Here is a 23,063-nt window from a genome sequence, read left to right on the forward strand (position 1 = left end):
TGTGTTACAGGACATGAACGAACCTTCAAGTCTAACTAGACATGGATATGTTAGATAACAGAACCAGCAGTGGTTCAACAGGCCTTCAGTGATTCTTTCTAATGTAACTTCCAAGAGAAACTGATCTTCTGTCATAAATATCTCATCATGGGCTCAGAGCAGCAGCAGAGAAGCCTGAGCCTGGAGAAACCTTCAGTCTGACACAGACAGGAACATGGTTCACTACTGACCTCTAGTGGCTGTACAACATTATCACACCCTGTACAGATCAGGTTCAAATGATGCTTTCACATCCAGACATACAACCCAAATGATAAAAAGCCATTTTATCAAACACGTAAAAAAAACACATCTTTATTTTAAGAGTACGCATGACAGCCATTTAAAAATAGCACAGCATCATCCGGTCGTCTTTTATACAAATAATTAGCATAGTGATATTAACATGATAGAACGCTGTACAACGTATGAAAATACACACATGCATTTCTGCTAACTTTAACACTGTATGAAAACCTATGAAACATGTGGGCTGGTGCATAATTCATCAGTAAAGTAAGCATTTATCTCCTTCTCCAGCTCACCATTATCCTAAAACCTTATTTTCAACACAGACGGGGCTTACTAATTACTAATGAATTAAGATTTTTTTTTTTTTTGTAGCTTAAAGAATACCAAAACAACTGGTTTCTAAAATGTACCACTTAAAAGTCCTTATTAACAACCTCAACATAATACAAAACTTCTTAAGAACAAATGCCCATGTCCATCAGGAACTGGAATTAAAGATTTATCTCCAATAATATATAAAAGACAGACTGGACTACATGTATAAATATTAAACATATTAACAAAGTATTTACAGGTTTGAGGGAATTCCTTCAAATATTTTCACTCAATTCAAACTGGCAAGATTTTATTTTGAAGGAAGCGACATCTCACAGAGATAAAGCTTTTTCCAAAATGTCAGCGTTGACCGATGGCAGGTTTGCAACTTCGAAAAACACCCTGAAAGATATCAAAGAAAGATTCAACTGCTTGTACATTTCATTCATTAACCTCTTTATTGTATCATGCTGGTTTTATAGGTCTTTAAATATCAGACTTACTTGTGTGAGTATTTGTTTCTGATGGCTTTCAGTTTGTCGTCAGGAGGAGCTAACAGCATCTCATAGAGCTTTCGGACAACGGGAGCCAGATCTGACGTCTCATAGCCCGAGTGGAACTGCAGGATGGGACTCTGCAGCACAACAGAACCAAGACGGACATTTGAACACACACACACACACACACACAAGTAGCCATGTTGAATCCTTTAAGCTACAAAGTATCATTGCCCCAAGTTTCATTCCTCAGCCTCTGCAATTTTCAATATGTTGCATAAACATCACTATTTCTAAATTGGAGCAGATTCTGGAGTCAGCCCAGGAACAAGTGAAATTACCCACCATCCCTTGTTCTACTGCTGCAATGATAACTCAAATTTACATGGAAAAACAATTTGCATTTATATTGAGAGGAGGAGGATTGTTCTCTCTGGACAGAGCTGCGGTCTGGCTCTTCATGCACGACCGAAACACAGCCAAGTCAAACAGTTGAGGGTCTGAAATCAACCTTAACTGGCGGACAGCAGAAGTTTTCAGGAACTGTGAGCCTGTTTCCACCTGGTATTAACATGCGTCTCAGGATAACTCTGAGTGTGTCTGTTCACACCTGGCATTAGAATGTGTCTACACATCCTGGGGATCCCTCTTCCAGGACAGACAGACGTGCAATAGATGTCATACAGAACGAACCTGGGAAAGTTGCTAATTTGATAAAGGAGCTAAAAGGACCCCTAAATTGGCATTCTAAGAACTACGATCACTACTATTGTGCGTTGTACAACACAAAAAGGAGGATATTTGGAGCTATGAAAAAATTCCTCCAGTCCAAAAAAAAAACAAAAAAACCCTCCCAATGTCAGGGCTAACTATTAGCAACGCATGGCTAGCATTACCCAACGATTAGTAACAGTTTAACAACAGAGTCGATCCGTTTTAATGTCAGTATGAACTTGGTTGGACCCTTGAACTGCTGCTCGAACCGACCATTGCCGGGAGGGGAGTGGCTCTGGAGATGGCCTTCAACAGTGGGGAGTCGGATTAGCAAGGATGTAAACATGGTAGGCAGTCCGTTAATGTGGCCCAGGACACATTAACGTACACACTGCTGACAGAATGTGGCCACCTCAGATTGTGGTCTAAACATTTGGATCTCAAGACGCATTGAGGGCGCATCACGCGCATTCACACCTATACTTAGAGCTGTCCTGTTAGGACCTGATCATCCAAGTGGCAGGTTAATATCAGGTGTAAACAAGTGTTTTAGTTGTGCAGCAAATAAACAGCACTCAGTGATATAGTCACAGGAAGTCATCAAGTTCCTTCAGGATCAGAATCAGAAATTTATTGATCCCCGAGGGAAAATTATTTGTGTCCCAGGTTTGTGTTTCTGCCTTGCTGACATAACTGCAGACATTAGGCAAATTACAAGAGATAAAGCATCCATTTGGGTTGCAACAGCCATTGTTACATTCAACAAAATCATTTCTGTTATGCAACTATGTGTTTGAATCATTGCTGGAGGGACAGACACCTGGCTAACATCAAACCCCCGCCTCTATTTTGACATCAACTACAATAAGGCAAGTTGCTCACTCACTTTTCTGATGGTTGCCATTGTTTGAAACAGCATTTTGGATAGAAATACTCATTTTGACATAAAAAAGTAACCAATCAAAAATGTGGCACAGCAACAAAAGTGACCCTCAGTCTGGCCAGAAAAAGTAAAAACTGCCCAATCAGAACAGAGTTGCTGAGAACCTACCCATCCTCCGAGGTCCTTGGTCACCAGTGCCAACAGCAGACAGGCTGAGGCGAGCAGTGACCCCCTCTCAGGCACAAACTCCATCTCCATGAGACTCATCTCGCAGTAGTACCGGGCCAGAGTCAGCGTGTCCATTCCTGCGCTCACACACTGCAGAGACAGCAAACACTCAGATGAGGGGAAGCAGACCTCCAGAGACTGAAGAGCAAAGGGCTCTCTGGCTTTTTTGAGGAGGTACCGTTAGTTTTCTGCAACGGAAAAGCTAAAAAAAAACCCAAACATTTCACCCAACACACACCTTGGCATAGCGTCTGAGGAACCGATAGGGAATGGGGATGTTGATGTCGAAGGACAGCGCCTGTAGGATGTTGGCCTCCATGGAGATGAGCTCCTCCCTCTTATACGCATCGTCACAGATGTAAAGAAAGTCGTCGACACAGGGCGGACTGCGCTCCTGCAGGATCGGTAAAGTAAAACATGCAACAGTGTTATTTATCTTTTGCGGCAACATTATTATGGAGGATCAGAGTGAGAGCGTTAAACTGAAATTTCATCTGAATTGTCTACGTCTCCTCACCTCAAATTTGGAGGCTATGAGCATTGCAGTGGAGCCGACGAGCTGCAGCATCTCCCGGTGGATCGGAGTCTTGGAGAGGAAGTGGTCCGCCATCTTTACAGCCAGATACAGGGTCTCGTGGTACAGCTCAAAGTTCTCCTGAACAAACATGAGAACAGAAACCAGTCAATTTGCTGCAAAAACAAATTTGACTTCACCTCTCTGCTTTACACCCTTGAGATACAACTCTCAAGGGTGTACACCAGGCGACCAGGAAAGCTCACCTGCACTTCCACCAGCCAGTCAATCAGGATTGCTCTCATCTCTGGGTTGAGGCTGGGCTGTTTGGGCATGTAGTTAGAGAGGACAAACTTCTCCTGCAGACAGTAAAACAGAAGAGAGACCAGATGAAAAGAGAAAGATGACCTTTGCATTGAGATTTTGTCCCAAAAAATAAATAGCCTTTCCAGAAACCACAGCTACTTCAGACCCTGTGAATGTGGCACTAAATCCTTGTGGGATTGGAAACTGTGCTTTGGTTTGGCTCACCTCTCTCTGTTTGAGGTAGTCGAAGATGTCCTTTGCATACTCGGGACACATAGAACAGTCCTCAGAGTTCTCAGAGTCGATGTCAAACTCCTTTGGGATCTACAGAGATTGAGAGTGTATGAATAAAGATGGAAATGACACAAGCCAGAGGCTTCTTTTGGGTTGTATAATTCTTCTCACTTCTTGTTTCCGGAGGTGTGCTGGCACTTCACGGGCAGCAGGGGGCGTAGCAGCCACCGCCTCTTCCACTGGAGGTGCCACATTCTTCTGCACCTCCTCTTCCTTCTCCTCTGCATCAGTCTTTTGTTTCTCAGGGAGTGTATCCTCTGAGCTCACAGATGAGGACCTGCAGCGGAAGAGGAGCAGCAAATTGTAGACATCTGCTGCTGAGGAGATAACTACAGGAGAAAGAGCAAGAATGCAAATCTGGCAGAGTGAATAATGGTTGTCTTACTTAATCAGGTTGGCCTGATTATTTGCAGACACTGAGAGGGCGCTTGTTGTCTTCACCTGCTTCTTCGCTGCTTCCTTCTTTCTCCCTGGAAGGCAGATCTGAACCTTATGAGCCTGTGAGCAAAGCCAAAGTGAGATATGGGTTATTAAATCACCCACTCATTTCCAAATAATAAATGTTAAGTAGTTTACACTTAGTGAAATAAGTTTTAAATCATCATCATTCATAGGTGATGATAACTGGGACATCAGTGCCAAAAGTCTTTTTGGAAAACACCCAAAAACTGAAAAAGTGACTCACGTCCAAAAGCTGGAATGTCACGATTCTGGTATCAAGACACCTCTCTGCTGACGTCACAGTCGCCCAAACTGCTGCTGTGAAGCCAACAAGGTGGCAAACAAACACAGTGCTCGTTTCACACCCGGGTGGGGTGGCAGAGTGCATCAATTCACACCACAGTGGGGATCTACTGTGAGCCGAAACCCAGGAACAAAGTGTGTCACTCACTGATGTGCACACACAAACACAATGAGCTCATGAGTGATTTATGAGGTGTCAGAGTGAATGATTAAAATGCATAGTTCAATTAATCTGTGCTATGTCGTGTACAGGATTGTTTCTGTGCGGGAAAATCTGACAAGAAGAAATTCAGCTTCATTTGGGAACTTGCTGACACATTTAACAACATGTCAAGTACAGAGTAATGATTTGGCTTAGGGCCGTAACGGTACATGTATTTGTGTCGAGCCGTTCGGTACGCGACTTTTGGTTCGGCATGGCCCTGTACCGAATTATTGGGCGCAGGATATTATTTTATTTTAATTACGTTTTTGCGAGCTGAACCATTTAAAATATCTAGTTCCCCAACGGACATAATTGAGTGACGGACCGCATGCCATAAATCTCCGCTTTCACTTTGTGCAGCGCATTCTCGCATTGTGACAACATGGCAAGTGAGCCTGACGAACCTGAAAACCCACCCGCAAACCTTAAGTCCTCCGTTTGGGAACACTTTGGTTTCAGGGTAAAATATGAAGATGGAAATAAACAAGCTGACAAGACAAAAGCAGTGTGCTGACACTGCAGAACAGCGGTCGGGTATGTACTTGGAAACACATCTAACATGCTAACGCATCTAAAGCGACACCACCCGAGTTTGAACGTTAACCGGCACGACTAGAAAAAGCAATCTGTGAGAACTACGATATCGTCGTTGTTTAAAAAGAGAGAGCATTTCCCTGACCATCGCGCTAAAGAAATAATCAACGCCACTGGAGTTGAGTAAAATTGTTTAAGCTGCACTTTAGATATAAGCATGTTTTGTTTACTGCACTTTAACAAAGTGGGAAAGCTAAGTAAGTTCCTAGTAAAACTGAATCTGAGCAGGCTTTAAAGCTGACCAGCTGCACTATACTTTTTATTTTAATTGAGCAAAACTGTTAAAGCAGAAATGTATATTTATATTTTTCATTCAAACAGTGTGTTAAAAAACAGCAGGATTTTATTTTTCACTTTTATATTTCTATTTTCATTCAAACAATGTGAAAAGCAGGATTTTATATATATTTGTTTCATTCAAAAATTGTGTAAAAAGAGTTAACTGCTGTGGTGGTATGTTTTAATAAGGTTACCAATAAGTAAAAGATATTTAATAGTTGTCTATTTTTTTCATTACTGTACCGAGGGGAAAAAAACAAACAAACAAAAAAAAAAAAACGAACCGTGACTTGTGTACTGAGGTACGTACCCAACCGAGGTTTTTGTGTACCGTTACACCCCTAATTTGGCTTGGTGTGTACGGTAGCCAGCAGGGACACACTTTCAGAAAAAACAAATACTCCACTAAGGGCCAATACGTGTTCCCCAATGTCAGACATTTACATAACCTTTTAGGGTTCAGCCATCTAAGGCTGGTTTATACTCCTGCCTTGAATCTACACTGTAGGTATGCCATGGATGAGCAGCCTACACTGTAGCCTGACGTGCACCGTCCCATAAATGTAACTACATATTGTGGTGACACAGACTGCAACGACTGTGATTAATCCGCTCGGTAGCATTGCATTTCCTCCTACTAGAGCCGGAAACTGGTACTTGATACCTATACGCCTTTTTTCCACTTACGCATGTGACTGGTGTCTGTAGATCTGTAAAATATATGGATGACGCCTCTATTACTTTTAATCACACAAACTCACTTGACAATCAACACAGGCAACTGAACTGAAGGAAATAGTCTGTTAGCCAGTTAGCAGCCTGTTAGCTAAGCTAGCACACTGTCATACGGTCTCTCCAAAATCCACTGCAAAAGCTTAATTTGTGGCAAATTCTGGACCAAAATATTACAGAGGGGAGGAGTTCAGGGATTCCCATAAGAATAAATGGACCTCCGGTTGCCTCGTCTCCGTACGCACACTTAAGAGGAAATGAGGTGAAAAGGTATAACCAAAATAACCCAGTACCAAGTTGTGCTGAAACTTCTCCAGTCAAACAATGCATGCATTTGAACCTTTTGTTACCCGGATCTGTTATAAAAAGTAACTGTATGTTTTCTGGCAGCCACAGTGACAGGTGATTGGCACACTACCATATCAGCACAACCTACACAGTCTGAGGTGTTTGACACTGAGCTCAGGGAATCTGACGTAGTTGGCAGTTCGGCGTATCAAGATGGCACCAAAATGTTCAAAAGTATGGCTATACTGCACACCTTTGTCATCCGAGGGCATTTTACACAACTAAATGCTTCCACCAGACGATGGGTTTTGAATCAAGTTTAAAAAAAAAAAACGTTATCAACTGAAGTACTCCACTGGTATCAGTAGCACTTTAAGAGTACTGGTATTGGAATGTTTTAGATGGTATCCAGCCCTAACTTCTACGCATTTTCCTGCTGCTTCTTCATCTCCATTAACATAGACCAAATCTACCATCTACTCTGATGTCAGCTCTCTTCTCTGCGTTGCAGTAGTTTCAGTAAAAGTAACTGTTATAACATTTAATAGCTCCAACTTAAACATAACCTGCTCAGTTTCAGTTGCCATTGTTTGAAATACACGAAGAAATGCAACACAGTGGCACAGAAACCCCCACTGCCAACTAGTGTTTGGTTGTGTCATTGTAAAGCAACTCAAGCCCTTTTAAATAGGAATTCAGGAAAGCCCAATCAGTCTTTTTTCAGCATTGGCGGTATAAAAACAAAATCAGGGAGCGCGGCAAAATGCTGCCTACCTACTTTTGTTTATACAGAATGCGCCTTTTTCGGGGCAATGGGGGGCGTGAGCAAGTAACAAAACGTGTAGCTCAGCATGTGACATAAACAGTGATGTGGGAGGGAAGCCACAGTCAGTCCTTGGGCCATTCTCTCATAAGTCTGCCCGTTCCTCACCGTCCCCGTCATCTGACAGTTAATGGCCTCTTCATTTGCGAGGACAAGGAGGGCGCGCAATTTCTTGTCTCCCCAGTGGCTCATCTTTACAGTGTCTGTCAGGTTTGCGTTTCCCTCTTGCTACTAGCTGCTCGCTAATTCCTGCTATCAGCTGTTTCCTGTTTATCCACTGCCAGTGGCTCACATGTGCGGCATCATCAACAGCTCCTCCCACAAGTCTTCAACAGCCCCTCCCGTTGCAGAAGGCCGCCTCGGTCTTTATAATCTAAAAGGGTTCTGCCAATATGTCTACCCTACGAGGCGGGAAATTGGACACCTCGGATCAACTCGCCAATCCGCCTCTGTGAGTCTAAACGCTCACAGCTTGCCGGCAAAACGGCCCAACATTCGCAGGAAATCTGGCAGTGTTAAGGGGCTACAGACGCACCGGCACACAATATAAAAGCTCACATAGACCACTTGTGTAGGCTATGACATAGGTGTAGAGACTACATACAATCATAAAGCAGCCTTGAGGGTGGAAGTACTCCAAGGCTTTCAACTGTTATCTTAAACCACAAGTGTTGCAGGGTGACAATGACCCACACAGTGCTCCTCTCACTACCTCACATAGTGACCACCACCAAAGTTCTGCATACGCATAGTATCCCACTTACTGTCCTGAAGCTGCCGTCGCTGTTGGGCCTAAAATCTGACAGACACTGCCCGACAGCCTGTCGTCAAGAGGGACGAGCAGTTAGGACGAAAAAATGCACACAGTAGCAAATCATCCAAAAACTCATTCTGCATTCAGACAGCTGCTAGCCTGATATTCTCACTCTCAGATCTTAATAAATCAAACCTGGGAGGTTTATGAGAGGGACGGATTTGTCAGAATTAGATGCTACAGAGGACGACAGAGCCCTGCAGCATGCTGATGGATATGAAAGCAACAGTATAAAGGTACTTTCCATGTCTACATCTGCTTTTAGGGTTCCCACACATTTTCATGGACAAAATTTCCATGACTTTAAGAACATATCAAATTCTTTATAGCTGGCATACATAGTGTGACAAGCTGACAATTCTGTCTAATATCAGGCAAGCACAATGAGACTCAAAGTTAGTGTGATGTAGGGAAGCTCAGCCATCCAATTTAGAGCCAGCTGCTCAACAGCTTTGCTATGATGTCACTAAAACAAACCCAGAACACAATGGATCAGCTAACACTGTCATCACACATACTAAAATTACTATACAGTGTCGCGAGAAAGACAATTTGCTGACTAAAATGGTAGCAAATACATGGAAACGACTGCCAAGTGTTTATGAATCTTGTTCTGAGACAAAAAGCCTCAGATCCAACTGCTTTGCAATATGTTTATGTAGCCTCTATCCTGAATTTAGATGCCGTTAACTCCACTAAAACCACAAACCTGTAGGACAAGACTTACATTGGTGATGTCGATAAAAGCAGGCCTCTTCTTCGGGGCTCCATGGGGAGGTGAGGAGGACCTCTTCACCTGTGGGCCTTCATCCTGCAACCCAAAGATAGTCAACTGAAAACACACCTATCAGTCACACATCACATGCATGCACAGACTGCAACAAGAAAAGACCCTTGGTCCTTTAAACTGCTGCCCTCCATGCTGCAGCCTCGAGGAGCAGCTGCAGCAATGTCTGCTTTGTTTACAGTCTCCCACTGCACGCACGCTGGGGATTTAAACCAACACGCGTGGACATTTTACCTGGTTCTCGGTCTTTGTTGCAGTAAGCTTGGGTATCTTGCTCCCAGCTGTGGGCTTCTTCCCCCTCGTCACAGGCATGGCTGGCTCCTTTATCCTGGGCACACAATATCTGCTGCGGCTGCACTTTGATCTGCTGGATACAGAAAATGGCGGGTCGGCTTTTTAAATAAAGCACTAGCTTAAAATAAGATGTAAAACCGAGCAGCTGCAGCTTCATAATAATCTTTGTGTTAGCTGGGTGGGGTTTCCACACGTGAACCTGTTCCGTGTTGACAATATCAAGCTAAAACTCGCCGAAATTATAGTTGTATCTTACCGTGTTTTATAATTCCTCCTCGTTATATTCAGTCGCTCGGTTCAGGAACAAGAAACGTCGGTTGGAGCTTCGTCAATAATCGTAAATAGTCTCAGTTTGCTGTGTTGCTTCGTTGACGAGAGCTCAAACAAAGTGGTGTAGCAGTGCGGATCCAAATCTGCTGCGCCTCGCTCTCATTGGCTGAATTTTGAGCGGGCGGACCAATCAGGAAGTCGCTACGGATGCCGTTATGAGGAAAGCGTTGGTTTTATTTCGACGGGTCCGCCCGCTTGCATTTATTAATCACAAAATCAGGAGCATTAAAACGATAACTGAATATATAAAAAGAAGATATTGATTTAAATGTTTTTAGTTCATTATGTGGTGTAATTAAAAAAGTTCAGAAAACAAATAAGGGTGAGTTTATAATAAGCCCCGCCCGCCCTGCTTCCTTGTTCTCATATCTAACGAACCCTAGAGGAGGAGCATGCAGGATTTTCAAACATCCGAACAACCAACTGCATTTTAAACCGTAGGGATTTATTGATGTTTTCCCAGATATGCATGGCAGAGGTATGACTATTTAAGGACAGACACACACGTGACATGGATTATTTATATTACTGCACGTGGTCAAACACAAGTGCACTGCCAAATAATGTTTTTCCAGTCATATTATGTATTTAAATGCTTGTGTACATGTTTTTTAGTGTTATTTTACTGTTTATGCATACTATAAACCACCATATATCACACAATGTATATCGTATTTAGTTTACTATGTGTAGAATAATGTCTACCTTATCTGAAATATGAACAGGAAAAGAAATCTGCACAAAACTGCATCAAACACGTAATTTCCTGCACTATAGTGAATTTTTATGCACCAATCTGTGCCCTCCCTGCATCCATTTACAGTGGGAATGGGTTTAATTTCAAATGCTTTGCCTTTATATTTTTATTGCTGGGGGCGAATGCACATGTTCTAAATATGCAGGGCATGTGTCCCTGCATACCACTCTAAATCTATGCCACTGTACTTTTACACATGTACTGTTCTGACAGTGCTCCATTTTAGTCAACTTGAAGATATTCGTGTGCTCAGTGTAGACCCACATCCAATTTGAATTAAGTAAAATAAACCATTTAAGAGAAGCCACTGCTAACTATTTGGACAATAACTGAAATCATGGTGTCTTAATTTAGGGATTTATGCAGTCAAAAAAGTGTTGTTTACAACTTAACTGACATGATATTGATCAGTGATGACAACTGAGCAAATTCCATCTGCTGATAAAGACCATGAGAGGCAGCTGAAAACTTTTAAAGTGCTAAGAAGTGGACCGTGAGTTAAGAATATTTTGCAAGATCACTTGATTTTACTTGATTGGATTACTGTGATTATTATTTATGATTTTTGTGCATAGTGACATTTTTTTTACCCTGCATTAAAAATCCCTCCATGGGCGTATTATGAGACAATGGGTCCCTGGGCACAGACATGCAAATGCCCCAACCACCTCCAACCACACACAGGCTGTACCTCTTTTTGTTGTTGCTGTTTTGTGTCTCTTTTTAGGCCCTGTTTAGACGACAACGATTTCTCTAAAAACGGAAAAGTCTGTCCCTTGCGTTTTAAAAAACTTTTGCGTTTATATGACAACGTTATAGAAACGATCCCCCTTCACACGGAGCTGCAAAATCTACTGGAAACACTGTAGTATGCACGCCAGGCCAGTGGGTGGCAGTGTAAATGTGCAAAGCAACACCACGGCATGACGCCACGCGCCTGCGCTGAAGTAACTTCCTCTACAACGCAGTGATTACAAACCAAAACAAAGAAGGCGTGGCAAAAGCACGCACAGATAACTTTGTCTGGACGGACGACGAGGTGGAGCTGCCACAGTAGATCTACACTTTGCTGGAGAAGCGTTGATAAATTCAACAGGGTGAGCAGTACAAACAGAGCTCGGCATTGTTGTTGTGATGGTCGACTTTCTCGCGCACGCCTAGTGACTGGAACCGTAATGCACATGTGCGAAAAGTCTCAGTTTCCAGAGGAACTGTATATTGCAAGTTTACATGACAACAGAGACGGTGCCGTTTCTAAAAAATTGCACTGCTGCGTTTTCATGCACCCAAAACGCCGCCGTCGTGTAAACGATCAGCCAAAACACAACTAAAGTTTACCGTTTTCAGTTTAAATCCTCGTATAAGTGGGACCTTAGTTGTTGGCATCATTTTTGTAGTTTTGTGTCTCTTTCTGACAATTTTGTGTGTCCTTGTTTTGTGTTTCTTTGTGATGATTATGTGTCTCTGAGGTCATTTTGTGTCTCTTAGGGTTATACTTGTGTCTCTTTTGTTGATTTGTTTCTCTTTGTAGTTCCTTTGCATGTATTTGTTGTGGTTTCGTGCCCCTTTAACTCATTTTGTGTCTCTTACTCTGTCTTTTATGGTCATTTTGTGTCTCTTCGTAGTTTGTTTGTGTCTCTGTGTAGTTTCTTTGCATGTATTTGTTGCCGTTTTGTGATTCTTTAAAGGTCAATTGGTGCCTCATTGAAGTGTATTTGTGTCTTTTTGATCATTTTGTGTCTCTTTGTCGTTCCTTTACATCTTTTTGTAGTGGTTTTGTGTCTCTCTGAAGTCTTTTTCAGTCTCTTTTAGGTATACGTGTGTCTTCTTTGGTTATTTTGTGTCTCTTTGTAGTTGTTTTTGTCCAATTCAATCCAGCTTTATTTCTTAAGCACCTTAAAAACAACCCCAGCTGAAACAAAGTGCTGTACATCAAAAATAAATAAAATATTAAAACATAGGACATAAAAACAAACAAAAACACAATGAATCAAAACAATAAAATACAACTACAAAGTACAATATGACACAAGTAGAAACAACAGTGATACCATAAAAGTAATAAAACAAATAAAAGCAATTTCATACAATAAAAGCAATAAAAACAAAGAGAATCAATGTCTCATACTGGGTTGAAGGCCAAGGAGTAAGGCAGGTTTTAAAGTTTTGTGTCTCACTGTAGTTTCCTTGACTTTCTTTGTTGTCGTTTTGTGTTTCTTTAGAGGTCCATTTGTGTTTCTTTAAGGTATATTTGTGTCTTGTTGGTCATTTTTGGTGTCTTCGTAGTTTTTTCATGTCTCTTTGTGGTCTCTTAATCCTTCGGTTGTTTCTTAATGTATGCTTGTGTAATTCTGGTCTAGCATGCAATGATTTCCCTTTAGGCCGTCACACAAGACTGAACTGACCCTTAACATGGATCTAAATGATGATGTTGAGCAATGAGCTCACTGACACACAGATAAGTATTTCCTGAACTGGAGCAGAAACAGCACACAGTGGGCCTACTGGGGCCGAACAACACCGAGTTACTGCAGCAACAGTTTGGATAATAGAGGGTCATAACATCCCATTTGTGCACCCAGAGGGCAGGTTCAGGATGGACACCCAGGGAAGCTGGCAGCTAATATCCACCCAGCTGCCAGGAGTTAGGGGGCTTCATCTTTGGTTCTTGCCTGAATAACAGGAATAGAGGCCATAAAGCGTATTTCAGTCTTGTTAGAGAAAATCTGAGATGAATTGATTTTAATCCTCCTCTGACCCGAAGAGCACCATAAATGCCATTTAGACTGATGTCATCTCTGAAGACGCCCTTTAAGTGCACTTTCAAGTCTCATTAAACTCCAAACCGACAAACATCCCTGGGTTATAGTTTGGACTTTCAGCACAGAACGGACAGGTTTGACCGAAAAGAAATTATACAAGTTCCTGGGCCGAGTCCATTTAAACATTCACCCCACGTTCACTTTATTTGAACAGGATATCTCTTAATAACACAGCTTCAAGGCCTGCGGTTCATGCAGTGCAATCTGGCATCTAATGAAGCCTAGGGGGAGATATCATCTCACAACATTGCTTTTATTTCAATTCCCCTCCCTGTTGTCCTCATCCAAGACAAAAACGCCTTCATATGATTGCACTTTCTCAACAGATTGCCTGTGTCTCCAGCAGAGCTGCGAGGAATAGATTTATAAATCTTTGGATTTAGCTGAAGCTGCTAAGAAATCTGCATTGGGTGGGGTTTGGATACTTAATGGATGAAATGTATCACAGAAAATTCCACACATATGATCAGTTTTATTATCTGGCTGTTGTGCACCAAACGAACCTTAAAAGTGCTGTATTTACCAGTCTGAATCTGTGATGCTTTACCTCCTCTGCATCCTCTTTTCCTCCTCCAACATTCATTTCCTCGTCTACTTCCTCTCGTGGCCATCTCTTCATCATTTTGACGCCATGAACTGAAGAAAGGAATAATCAGGAGAAGAGGAGGTATCAGGTTTATTTATACGCATTTGTCATCAGGTTCTGCAAATAGCACTCGCACACAAATACTATCCCCACCCCCAACACACACACACACACACACACACACACACACACACACACACACACACACACACAGGAAGAGGGTGAAACTCATTTGTCAAACCGTTTCCGTGTCAGCTCAGTCGCACCGGAGACACCAAACAGTGAACCGTCACCCTGTTACTAACTGGTAAGCTGATCTACAGGCAGAATACGCAGCCTGATGTTTCCTGTATCTTGTCTTCATAATTTGTGGGTATGTTCACGTAACTTTTGGCTTTAATGTCATCCAATTGGCCCTCAAGATGCCTTCTGCGTCTCGACAGGTGTCACAGAGAATTAGCAGTTGGCCTTTTCATCTGCCATACTGATTAAATCTTCAAGTTCAATGAAGCGAAGCAAGTTTATTTGTTCATGGCCAGGAAATTTATAATATTGTCTCGTTTTATCTACTTTTGCAGTTCTAAATCTCTGGTCTTATTGGTCTGGTTTTACTCAGGCTAATAAAGGTTAACCTGAAAATATGACAAATAACAGATGAGACACTGTGAAGATATTTTAGGTATTTTTCAGCAAAAGTGGATTCTAACTCAAATGATCCCTTGGATACAGCTGTTTCTTCGGATTTCATCACAAACACTGAAAATGAATGTGGAAGAAACCCAGCTTTAGTTAAAGGTCAACACTGCATTTCCAACAATATTTTGCAAGGCACTGACTGGCCTTTGTGCTGCTTACTGTGAGCACCATGTAGAAACTCCGTCTGGATGTAAGAGGAGACTGTTGGTGAGGTGTGTCTGTAACTGCCATCATAATCAACAGACTCTGTTTAAACAGGGTTGGGTAACGTAAGGACACCCAGGAATAAAGTAGCATCCTCGTCTCATCAATGTTAGTTTGCACATCAGGATGTCCATGTCAGACTGCTAAGAAAAAACATTCATGGTTTCAGCTGTAATTTGTTCCACATCTGTGCTTCATTCTCTATCTTGTCCTCGTCTCTGGGCTCTGTCCATATTGAGCTCAGACCACTGGGTGAATAATGGCAGGATAATACTGTGACACATCGTATAAATTTTGTATCGAGAGACTATCATTTGGCAAAGTTATCTTTGGTGTCGCACAGAGCGTCATTCGCTTTGGCTGCGTGAGGAAAGAGCTTCAGGAGGAAAGAAAAACTGAGTATGTGTGATTTTGGAAACGACACGGCTACCACATGAAGTGCATCCAGAAATCTGCTTTAAACACAATTTGAGTAGCATTTTTGTTAAATAGAAATCACATATCCACTAAGTCATTCTTAGACCGGCTAAAATTAAAGCGTCATGGTGATAGTATGATGGCTATGATATGCTAACCTTGAAACTCAGGCCTTTTAAAGTAGTCATAGCAGCAGTACAGTACCAAAGAAGAAGATAAGGAAGTTGTTAAAGGTGTTAAGTTCAGTTTGACATTAGTTTCTGACAGTCTGTCTCATCTCGTTCTCTAGTTTCTCTGTCAGAAAACCTGAAATACAACCTAGCCTACTTAGCAACTGTTACACAAAGGTAACATTACATCAGCAAGGTAAGGGGGGGGGACACACATATATTTTCAGTAGTTTAAATGAGCATGTTTAAAAGTTAATACATTTACTGTGTTAGCTGGACAAAGTTTTACAACTGTTACGACAAAGAAATCAACAATAGAAATGTTGCTAGCTAGTGCTAACTGCTAACAACTGCCAATTTCTGTTATCTAATGCTACAGCTAGTTAGCTAGCAACCGCAGCTAGCTAGCTACCAAATGTTAAACTGAAAATAAAACTGTTGTGACTTTTAAATAACATCCTAATTATCTAAAACATAAATTAATATGTTACTTAGGTTTATCTTATTACTGAAGCCATGTTTGGCTAACAGAGTGCTCCAAGGATGACGTTTTTCTCTAGCTCAACGTGAACGTTAGCATAGCCCTGGTTCCCTCGTCAAAAAATCAGTGGGGTTTTTCCATTGGCTTTTGGATTACATCCATGTGTTATTATGATGATTTTTGGAGCGTAAATGCAATCCCTAGAAGTAAAAATCTAACATTAGGCATTTAAATGAACTACACTACGGTTGCATGACCTCAATGTAGCCGCCACAACAAGTCTGTAAAGCAACCACCTTTTCAAAGACACATAAAGGCTTTAAAATTCATGAGTGGGGTATTTACTGATGTATTTTATTTCGTAGAACAAGACATGAAAGTGTCTTAAGCTTGTGTTAACCACAGACTTTAGTTCAGGCATCTAACCTCGGGTGACCATATTTTGATTTCCAAAAAAGAGGACACTCGGCCGGCCACTACATAGCCTACTTAAATGATACTCGCAGTTTACTCAAAGATGCCTTATCATTTTAATATATTTAAAATTTATATGTATGGATAGAAAATTCAGTTATATTACAAAATAATATCTCTCAAAGACAAAAATTCAGATAGGCCCCAATAGGGGACACATATACACACTAGAGTGTGGCGATCTGAGCCCGACGGTATCCGACGGGTCGGGCTGGGTTTGGTCAGAAATGTAGCTATAAATTGTATTCGGGCTCAGATCGGATTCGGTCAGCTTTCAGTGAAAATGTAGTGTAAAAATAAATAAAATCCTATTGTCTGTCCTGTTTATTGCTTGGGCACTGTTATTTACGTGACAACACCTGAACATAACACACACAGACACACATTGGCTGTTTGTTTCTATCTCTCCCCTCTCTGGAAGTCGCGGACCTCCAGCCGCCCGCCTCCGCCTTGATTAAATGCTGAAAATAAAATAAAAGAGGGAGACAGGTTTTTCCTATTTTATCTTATTTTGTTTTATTTCTCCCTCTCCTCTCACTGGAAGCGTCGGACCTCCCACCACCCGCTCCCGTCTCAAACACGGAGGTCTCCCTCTCCGCTGAGCACGCCCGGCCTGTTAAATAGCCTGTAACCACTGTGTGACACAAACTCAGTGCTTTGGTCATTAAATAATGTCGGGCTCGGTTCGGGTTCGGACCCACACACACACACACACACACACACACACACACACACACAAACACACAGAAAACCGGACATTATCATCAGTTTATAAAAAGCCCCCGGACACCCCGGACGCCCCAGACGGGACGTGAAAAGTGGACATGTCCGGGCAAAAGAGGACGTTTGGTCAGCCTAATCTAACCAAAAACCCATTGATTTCAACACAAGGGAACTAGGAGTGAAAAAATGCCAACTAATTCCCGGGTTTTAGGACTCATTCTTGGAGCACTCTGTTTTGGAACTATTTAAAAAGCTAAAGGCTACAGCCAAGAAATAGTCTGTCACATACCATTAAATTTCAATTAGTGGCCCGGGCTATTATTTGCCTAAATCACTGAATTGAATAGGCCTGTATTTGGAACAGGCCTTTAATTCCATTCACACAAAACTGTTGTTCGGCAAAGATGGGAAATACAATCAGATTATTTATTTAAACCAGTATGAATATTACTTACTAAAAAACAGGCTTCAGATAATACGTCAGTTATGATCATTCATTTGATTCTTTTGATCTGAGGACCCTTACGGACTAAAGGTGTATGAATAACATACAGGGTATTTGGAGAATGGACACATAATTTGAGGTAGCCAACAACCTGGTTTTATACATCCGAAGAACTTCTATTAATCCACATGTAGGCACACCAGGCTAGTAACAGGGACTAGACGTTTAATTGGCGCTAAGCTTTTAATTAAAGTTTTACAATAATCCTCTATAAAACTACAATGTCTTATTTTCTCTCTTTAGCTTTTTGCAATTAAACAAGATATAAGGTGTTCTTAGTGAGCTTACAGAGCTCCCAGTTGGTGGGCTACCTGTTTCCCCCGGTTTCCAGTCTTTGTGCTAAGCTAAGCTAACCGGTTACTTGCAGGAGTTTTATGTTGATCTTACAGATAGGAGAGCAGCATTGATCATCTCATCTAACGCTCAGCAAGAATTTCCCAAAACACTGAACTATTTAATGAACTTATTTGGAAAGCCTTCAAGACTCCTTGAGCAGACTAAAACAGTTGGCCTAAAAAAAAGGTTTGCGAATCCATGCCCTGGAGAGCAATGATAGCTAAACGAGTTTGATGTTATTTCATATTAACGGCAATTAACACACTTGTGCACTCACGTGTTTTTCGCTAGATGTGAAAACCACTCCTGCTTGCTATAACAAGCCTCGTGAAACAAAGACCATTTCAAACACCCTTGTATCTGTCCAAAGCTTTTTCTTCTCCCATTGTGTTCAAATGAATACAGATGTTTTTGCGTAAGCCTCAGATAACAACGTAACACTTTTCATGCAACATTTGCTTTGCTCCGTGTCTGTTTTCTCAATTGTAACTTGCACTTATCAAACACAGCTTCACTTCCATTAACTACAGATGCACGTTTAGAGAAAATGTCAGGTTGCTGCTGTGGCCGCCAGCACATTTTTTTCTGTGCTAATCTAATACGGAGGGCTTCCTGCTTGTCACATCCTGGTTGGCTGACTGCTCATGAATATGGTGTCAGGCTGTGGTTGAGGCCTCAATCTTACTTTCCGTCTGAGGCTTCAGAGGGGACTTTCTGTTCCGTCGTGTTTTCTTCCTCTATTTTTACATCAGCCCTGATGACTCTCCCTTTTAGTTTCTTATGTTTACAGTATGAGATTCCTTCAATTTGTAGCTTATCTATGTCTTCTCTAATCTGAAACAGACGAGGAATGCAGGAATATTTGTAGTGCAGAGACAAAAAAGAAAACACTGCACCTTTTAGGGGAATTATTTATGTCCAGTCTGGCTTTAACTGAACTTGTTGGCAAGCAATATTCTAATAAAAATACAAAAATGAACTAATTATAGGAACGAGGCAGTGGTTCAAAACCATCTTTGGACTCTTTCCTGTGCTTGTACTGGCCTTCACCTTATTCTTTTTGCAAAAAAATAGGCTCCAGGAAAGGCAAGATTTCCTTCACTTTTACTAAGATTATTGCTTTATCCTTACAGGATGTGATGCAGGCAGCGAGTGCAGATACAAGGGTGCCAGAGCCCACTCCAGAAGGTCTCAAGAGAAGCCGCCTAAACATCGGGGTTCTTGAGGAGTTTGCCCAAAATATGGCTGAGAACATAATCCAGTCATTTATAAGCCAAATGGACATGGTGGAACCCGAGGTGGATGACCGGGCGTCCAGATTTAATCAGAACCAGGAGATGTTAGCTGAAGAGTTAGCCTCAGCAGTGGTTGAGGTTGCCCTGAAGGAAGTGTGCAGAGGTCGAAATGTTCAGGATCACCATGAGGGATTAAAGATGGATGGTCGACGGGCTAAAAATCTGCTTTATATGAATGAATCTGACAGCAAGATATCCACAGAGATGGATCCAGACAAAGACAAAGACAAAGACACCCAGCCCTGTCACCCACCTCTGTCCCAGTCAGGGCTCCCCGTTGTGGGATCTCTCGACTACCCAGACGCCCCTCCAACTACTCCTCTCTTCCCTGAGCTTGAGAGGAGCAGACACAGCTTCGCCAGGAAGCTCAAAGGAGGCTTGGCAAAGGTTTTCCTGCCTTCGCCTCCTCCGCCAACCCCAAAGGACAAAGAGGGGGACTCAGACGGAGGCGACCCCCAAGCGGAGTTAATGGAGCATCTGATGCACTCATTGTCCACAGATGATTTGGCAAGAGACTACTGTGAAGTAGGACCTCATATTGGGGCCAAGATGGAGGCTTTTGCGGAGGCTCTTTCATGTGACATCATTGACTGGGTCTTGAGTAATAAAAATGGAGAGCAGATGGGTGACGATCTTCATCTGTTGGCCCACAAACTGGCTGCAACCATCATCACATCTTCCCTTGATGAAGCTAAAATGCTGGTCTAGTACTTAATGTGACTAATGGGATCATATTTGTGATGACTGGCCTGTAGACAACACACAAAAGAAGAAAAATATTGATATCCACCCACACGTTACCCTTCAGGCTCATTGCCACCACCTGATATTCTCACTCAAGCGAGGTTTATTGGAATAATATTGTTCTGTAATCTGAAGTTGGGTTTATTTCTCAATAAAGTTCAGTTAAAGCTCATCCAGATGAAGAGTTTGATAGTGAAATATTACCTATTTACTGCAAAAACTGATCAGAGATCCAACAAAAAGACAGTTGACTCGTAGTTTAAACAAAATCTGGCACTTTTAATGACGTGTGTATCCTGGAAGCTGTATATTCTGGATGCTGGATGATGAATCTGGGGTTATGGGTTTAGTCCAAGATGGATAAAAACTGCATTGGCAGGAGACCTATGATGATTTTGAATGCAATTTTGACTGAGATCCAACTGCAATAACCATAAATGTCCTGTAGATAGCATCACAGGAGCAATGATCTTTAGCATGTGGTCAGTGAGGTTAGACTGAGTGATTATCTATCAACAAGTGGATTTAATGCAGTTTCCCACTGGGGAAAAAGTGGTTATGCTACAGATATGTATGCCAGATTGTTAAAGCTGTATTTTTCTATGTGCATTGTTATCAACTTGTTGTGTTTGTCTTGATTATGCTTTATTAATCAATACCCCACCACAAACAAATGGTGCAAGATGCCGCTTCATGAGTGTGATGCTGGAAACTTATTCGGTTATTTCCTCTTATAATAGACGTAAGAATCTTTATAGATTCAGTGATTCATTCATCCCCTGGACTGAGCTGAATAGTGGCATTTGGGATGAAGTTGTGTTTTGGCGCATTTTCATACTCACTTACTTACTGAAGTCAGATCCGAGAGAAGAGGGAGCCATGGTGCTTAACCAACACAGTGATGTGATCCTGTAGAAAAAAATGTTTTCTTTGCTCACTTTTCTTTTTTTTATTAAATTAAAGTTTGCCACTAAAATAACACAGTCGGTAAATGCCAGATCCACTGAATGAAAAGCATAAGTGAACCTTGGACGAGCAGTGATGAATAAAGAGTTTCATTGTTCTTAGTTACCCATTACACACACACACACTTCTAAGATTGAAGAGAATACTTTTACAATCTGGGTTACACAGTGACTAATGCTTGCTCTCTTGTGTTTGCATGTGTGCATGAACTTGCAAACACAAAAGCACCTTTCTCTCACTCTCAAACACAGATGAGTTGGAGGAAAAACAAAATCAGTGAGTGCACACTAATGAAGTTTTACAAATGCAACACTAAATCTAAACATTCTAGGACAAATTCACAAAAGAATCCAATGGCTTTTAGTGATCACTAAACCTGCATAAACAAGACAAAAAGTAACCGTGTAATTCCTGCAAAGGGTAAAATGTACCTAACTATGCTGCCAAACAAATGGTGTCTCCGTGCTCCCGAGCTTTTTGCATGTATATGAATAAGGCAATGTCAATACGTTTGGCACTAAATTAGACCTCTCTCTATGCAAATGAGCATCGCTGCAAAAAAGGCCCTTTAACAAAGGTAAGTGCTAAAGCCACTCGCAGATAAGCCGGATTTACACTTGTGCATCAGCTCTATGCAGACTCTACTCAGTGGCCTACGCACGTGGCCTACGCAATTGTCAGCATTTATACTTGTGTGGTGGTGTGTCTGTGTCACTCTGCAGTTACACCTCCAAAACATTAGTTGGCAACAGGGTTTCTGTGAAGTGCTGTAAAGTTTAGTTGATTCAAAACACACATTAAAAACACATTAAACATGGCTTAATAGAGACAATTTCAAACACAAATACACAAATCAGCTTCACTATAACACAGCATTCACAGACAAAGCACTTGTCTTTATCTGGACACATTTTCCCCACAAATACAACATGCTAATGTTTTTAGCACAAGCCTATGGCACTTTACATTGTATAAAATAGCCTAGCAGCTAGCGGACTTTTCCTCTACTCATATGAAACCAGGGACAATAGCAACATTTAACAAAGGTAACGTTACAAAATTCAGCTCCATTACAACTCACGAGGTTCACCGACAAAACAACTGTCTTATACTAAACACGTTTTCCAAACAAATCTAACATGTGACGTGAGGCACAGCATAGGCTCTAGCATAGGTGCGTTAAATTATTAGTTTCTTTAGAGCAGGGGTCTTCAGGCCAATGACCCCTTAGCTGAAAGAGATACGGAGCAGGGCACCTACTAAATACAATATATTGTATAAAATTGTGATGGATATTAAACTGGGCAGATGGATGTTGTCAGACAGAGGTCCTTACCAGCCTCAGGCTGCACTCTTGACCTGTATTCACTTTTTAGGTAGGCAAGGGAGGAAACTCCACTTTGATAAAGCTAAGTTATGGCAAAATGAAAAATAGGTTGGATTTAAGTTAATATGTATATTCAGACAAATTACTTGAAAGAAAAGAAAAATCTCTAAAAAACTATCAAACAATACTTTGGCAGCCCCCCTGCAGTAACTGGGAGGATCCCTTAGCTATCTCCAGTTGAAGACCCAGGCTTCAGAGAGTTGGCAGCAACCAAAGCACACTGACAGACTGGGATATCAAATCCCAAAAACAGTTCCTCTTTGTCATGTTGAAATTCCTTGCCTGACGTTTTGAGCAATGCCTCTGCAACTCATCGGTCAGGATCTGTCGCTCGGGGCCTGAAAATGTCAGTTTTTCTCTCTGTTACTGTCTGTCTACTGTGTTCTTGGCGCAAAGGCAACATTCACACTTTGCCACATGAGTAATAGCAATCAGACACAAAACGGACAAATTGTTGTCAGCTGCAAACTTCTATGGGCGTGTTTGCACTATAATATGATTAGCTCACTATCTTTTGTGAATCGGACCTGAGAAGGGGCAGATAGCAGTTGCAAGTGATGCACATTTC

The 23,063-nt window shown here is 41.7% G+C and overlaps 3 protein-coding genes across 8 annotated transcripts in view; 2 read left to right on the plus strand and 1 right to left on the minus strand.

Moving 5' to 3' along the window:
* rps4x (ribosomal protein S4 X-linked) overlaps positions 1 to 23,063 on the plus strand; it is a 569,691-nt gene that overhangs the window by 111,088 nt on the left and 435,540 nt on the right. The gene's annotated exons all lie outside the window — the stretch shown is intronic.
* On the minus strand, positions 359 to 14,147 carry ccnb3 (cyclin B3). 4 transcript variants are annotated; one of them, XM_049569317.1, is made up of 12 exons: positions 14,059 to 14,147; positions 9,543 to 9,672; positions 9,249 to 9,332; positions 4,428 to 4,540; positions 4,154 to 4,319; positions 3,974 to 4,072; positions 3,709 to 3,801; positions 3,446 to 3,583; positions 3,167 to 3,322; positions 2,869 to 3,018; positions 1,110 to 1,240; positions 359 to 1,008 (listed from the first exon to the last, which is right to left on the minus strand). In XM_049569317.1, the coding sequence occupies exons 1-12, from the start codon at positions 14,088 to 14,090 to the stop codon at positions 939 to 941; spliced, it is 1,362 nt and encodes a 453-aa protein (XP_049425274.1). In that variant the 5' UTR covers positions 14,091 to 14,147; the 3' UTR covers positions 359 to 938. The 4 variants fall into 4 exon arrangements, with proteins under 4 accessions (XP_049425274.1, XP_049425273.1, XP_049425276.1 ...); XM_049569316.1 differs by having other exon boundaries at positions 9,543 to 9,675; XM_049569319.1 differs by lacking the exon at positions 14,059 to 14,147 and adding an exon at positions 9,859 to 10,025.
* si:dkey-171c9.3 (uncharacterized) lies at positions 10,352 to 21,145 on the plus strand. 3 transcript variants are annotated; one of them, XM_049569329.1, is made up of 2 exons: positions 10,352 to 10,410; positions 19,237 to 21,145. In XM_049569329.1, the coding sequence occupies exons 1-2, from the start codon at positions 10,384 to 10,386 to the stop codon at positions 20,104 to 20,106; spliced, it is 897 nt and encodes a 298-aa protein (XP_049425286.1). In that variant the 5' UTR covers positions 10,352 to 10,383; the 3' UTR covers positions 20,107 to 21,145. The 3 variants fall into 3 exon arrangements, with proteins under 3 accessions (XP_049425286.1, XP_049425288.1, XP_049425289.1); XM_049569331.1 differs by lacking the exon at positions 10,352 to 10,410 and adding an exon at positions 14,350 to 14,404 and having other exon boundaries at positions 19,237 to 21,143; XM_049569332.1 differs by lacking the exon at positions 10,352 to 10,410 and adding an exon at positions 15,689 to 15,780.

This window comes from Epinephelus fuscoguttatus, linkage group LG23 (assembly GCF_011397635.1).
Source record: "Epinephelus fuscoguttatus linkage group LG23, E.fuscoguttatus.final_Chr_v1".
Taxonomy (NCBI): Eukaryota; Metazoa; Chordata; class Actinopteri; order Perciformes; family Serranidae; genus Epinephelus; species Epinephelus fuscoguttatus.

What these genes read in the sequence shown, in the direction of transcription:
- si:dkey-171c9.3 (XM_049569329.1), top strand. Translation starts at nt 10,384, where the DNA reads ATGTTTTCCCAGATATGCATGGCAGAG. An exon ending in CCCAGATATGCATGGCAGAG is followed by an intron (nt 10,411 to 19,236) that starts GTATGACTATTT and finishes TTATCCTTACAG; the next exon opens with GATGTGATGCAGGCAGCGAG.
- ccnb3 (XM_049569316.1), bottom strand. Translation starts at nt 14,090, where the DNA reads ATGTTGGAGGAGGAAAAGAGGATGCAGAGGAG. An exon ending in ACTACCTCAAACAGAGAGAG is followed by an intron (nt 3,802 to 3,973) that starts GTGAGCCAAACC and finishes TACTGTCTGCAG; the next exon opens with GAGAAGTTTGTCCTCTCTAA. An exon ending in TCCTCAGACGCTATGCCAAG is followed by an intron (nt 3,019 to 3,166) that starts GTGTGTGTTGGG and finishes CTGTCTCTGCAG; the next exon opens with TGTGTGAGCGCAGGAATGGA.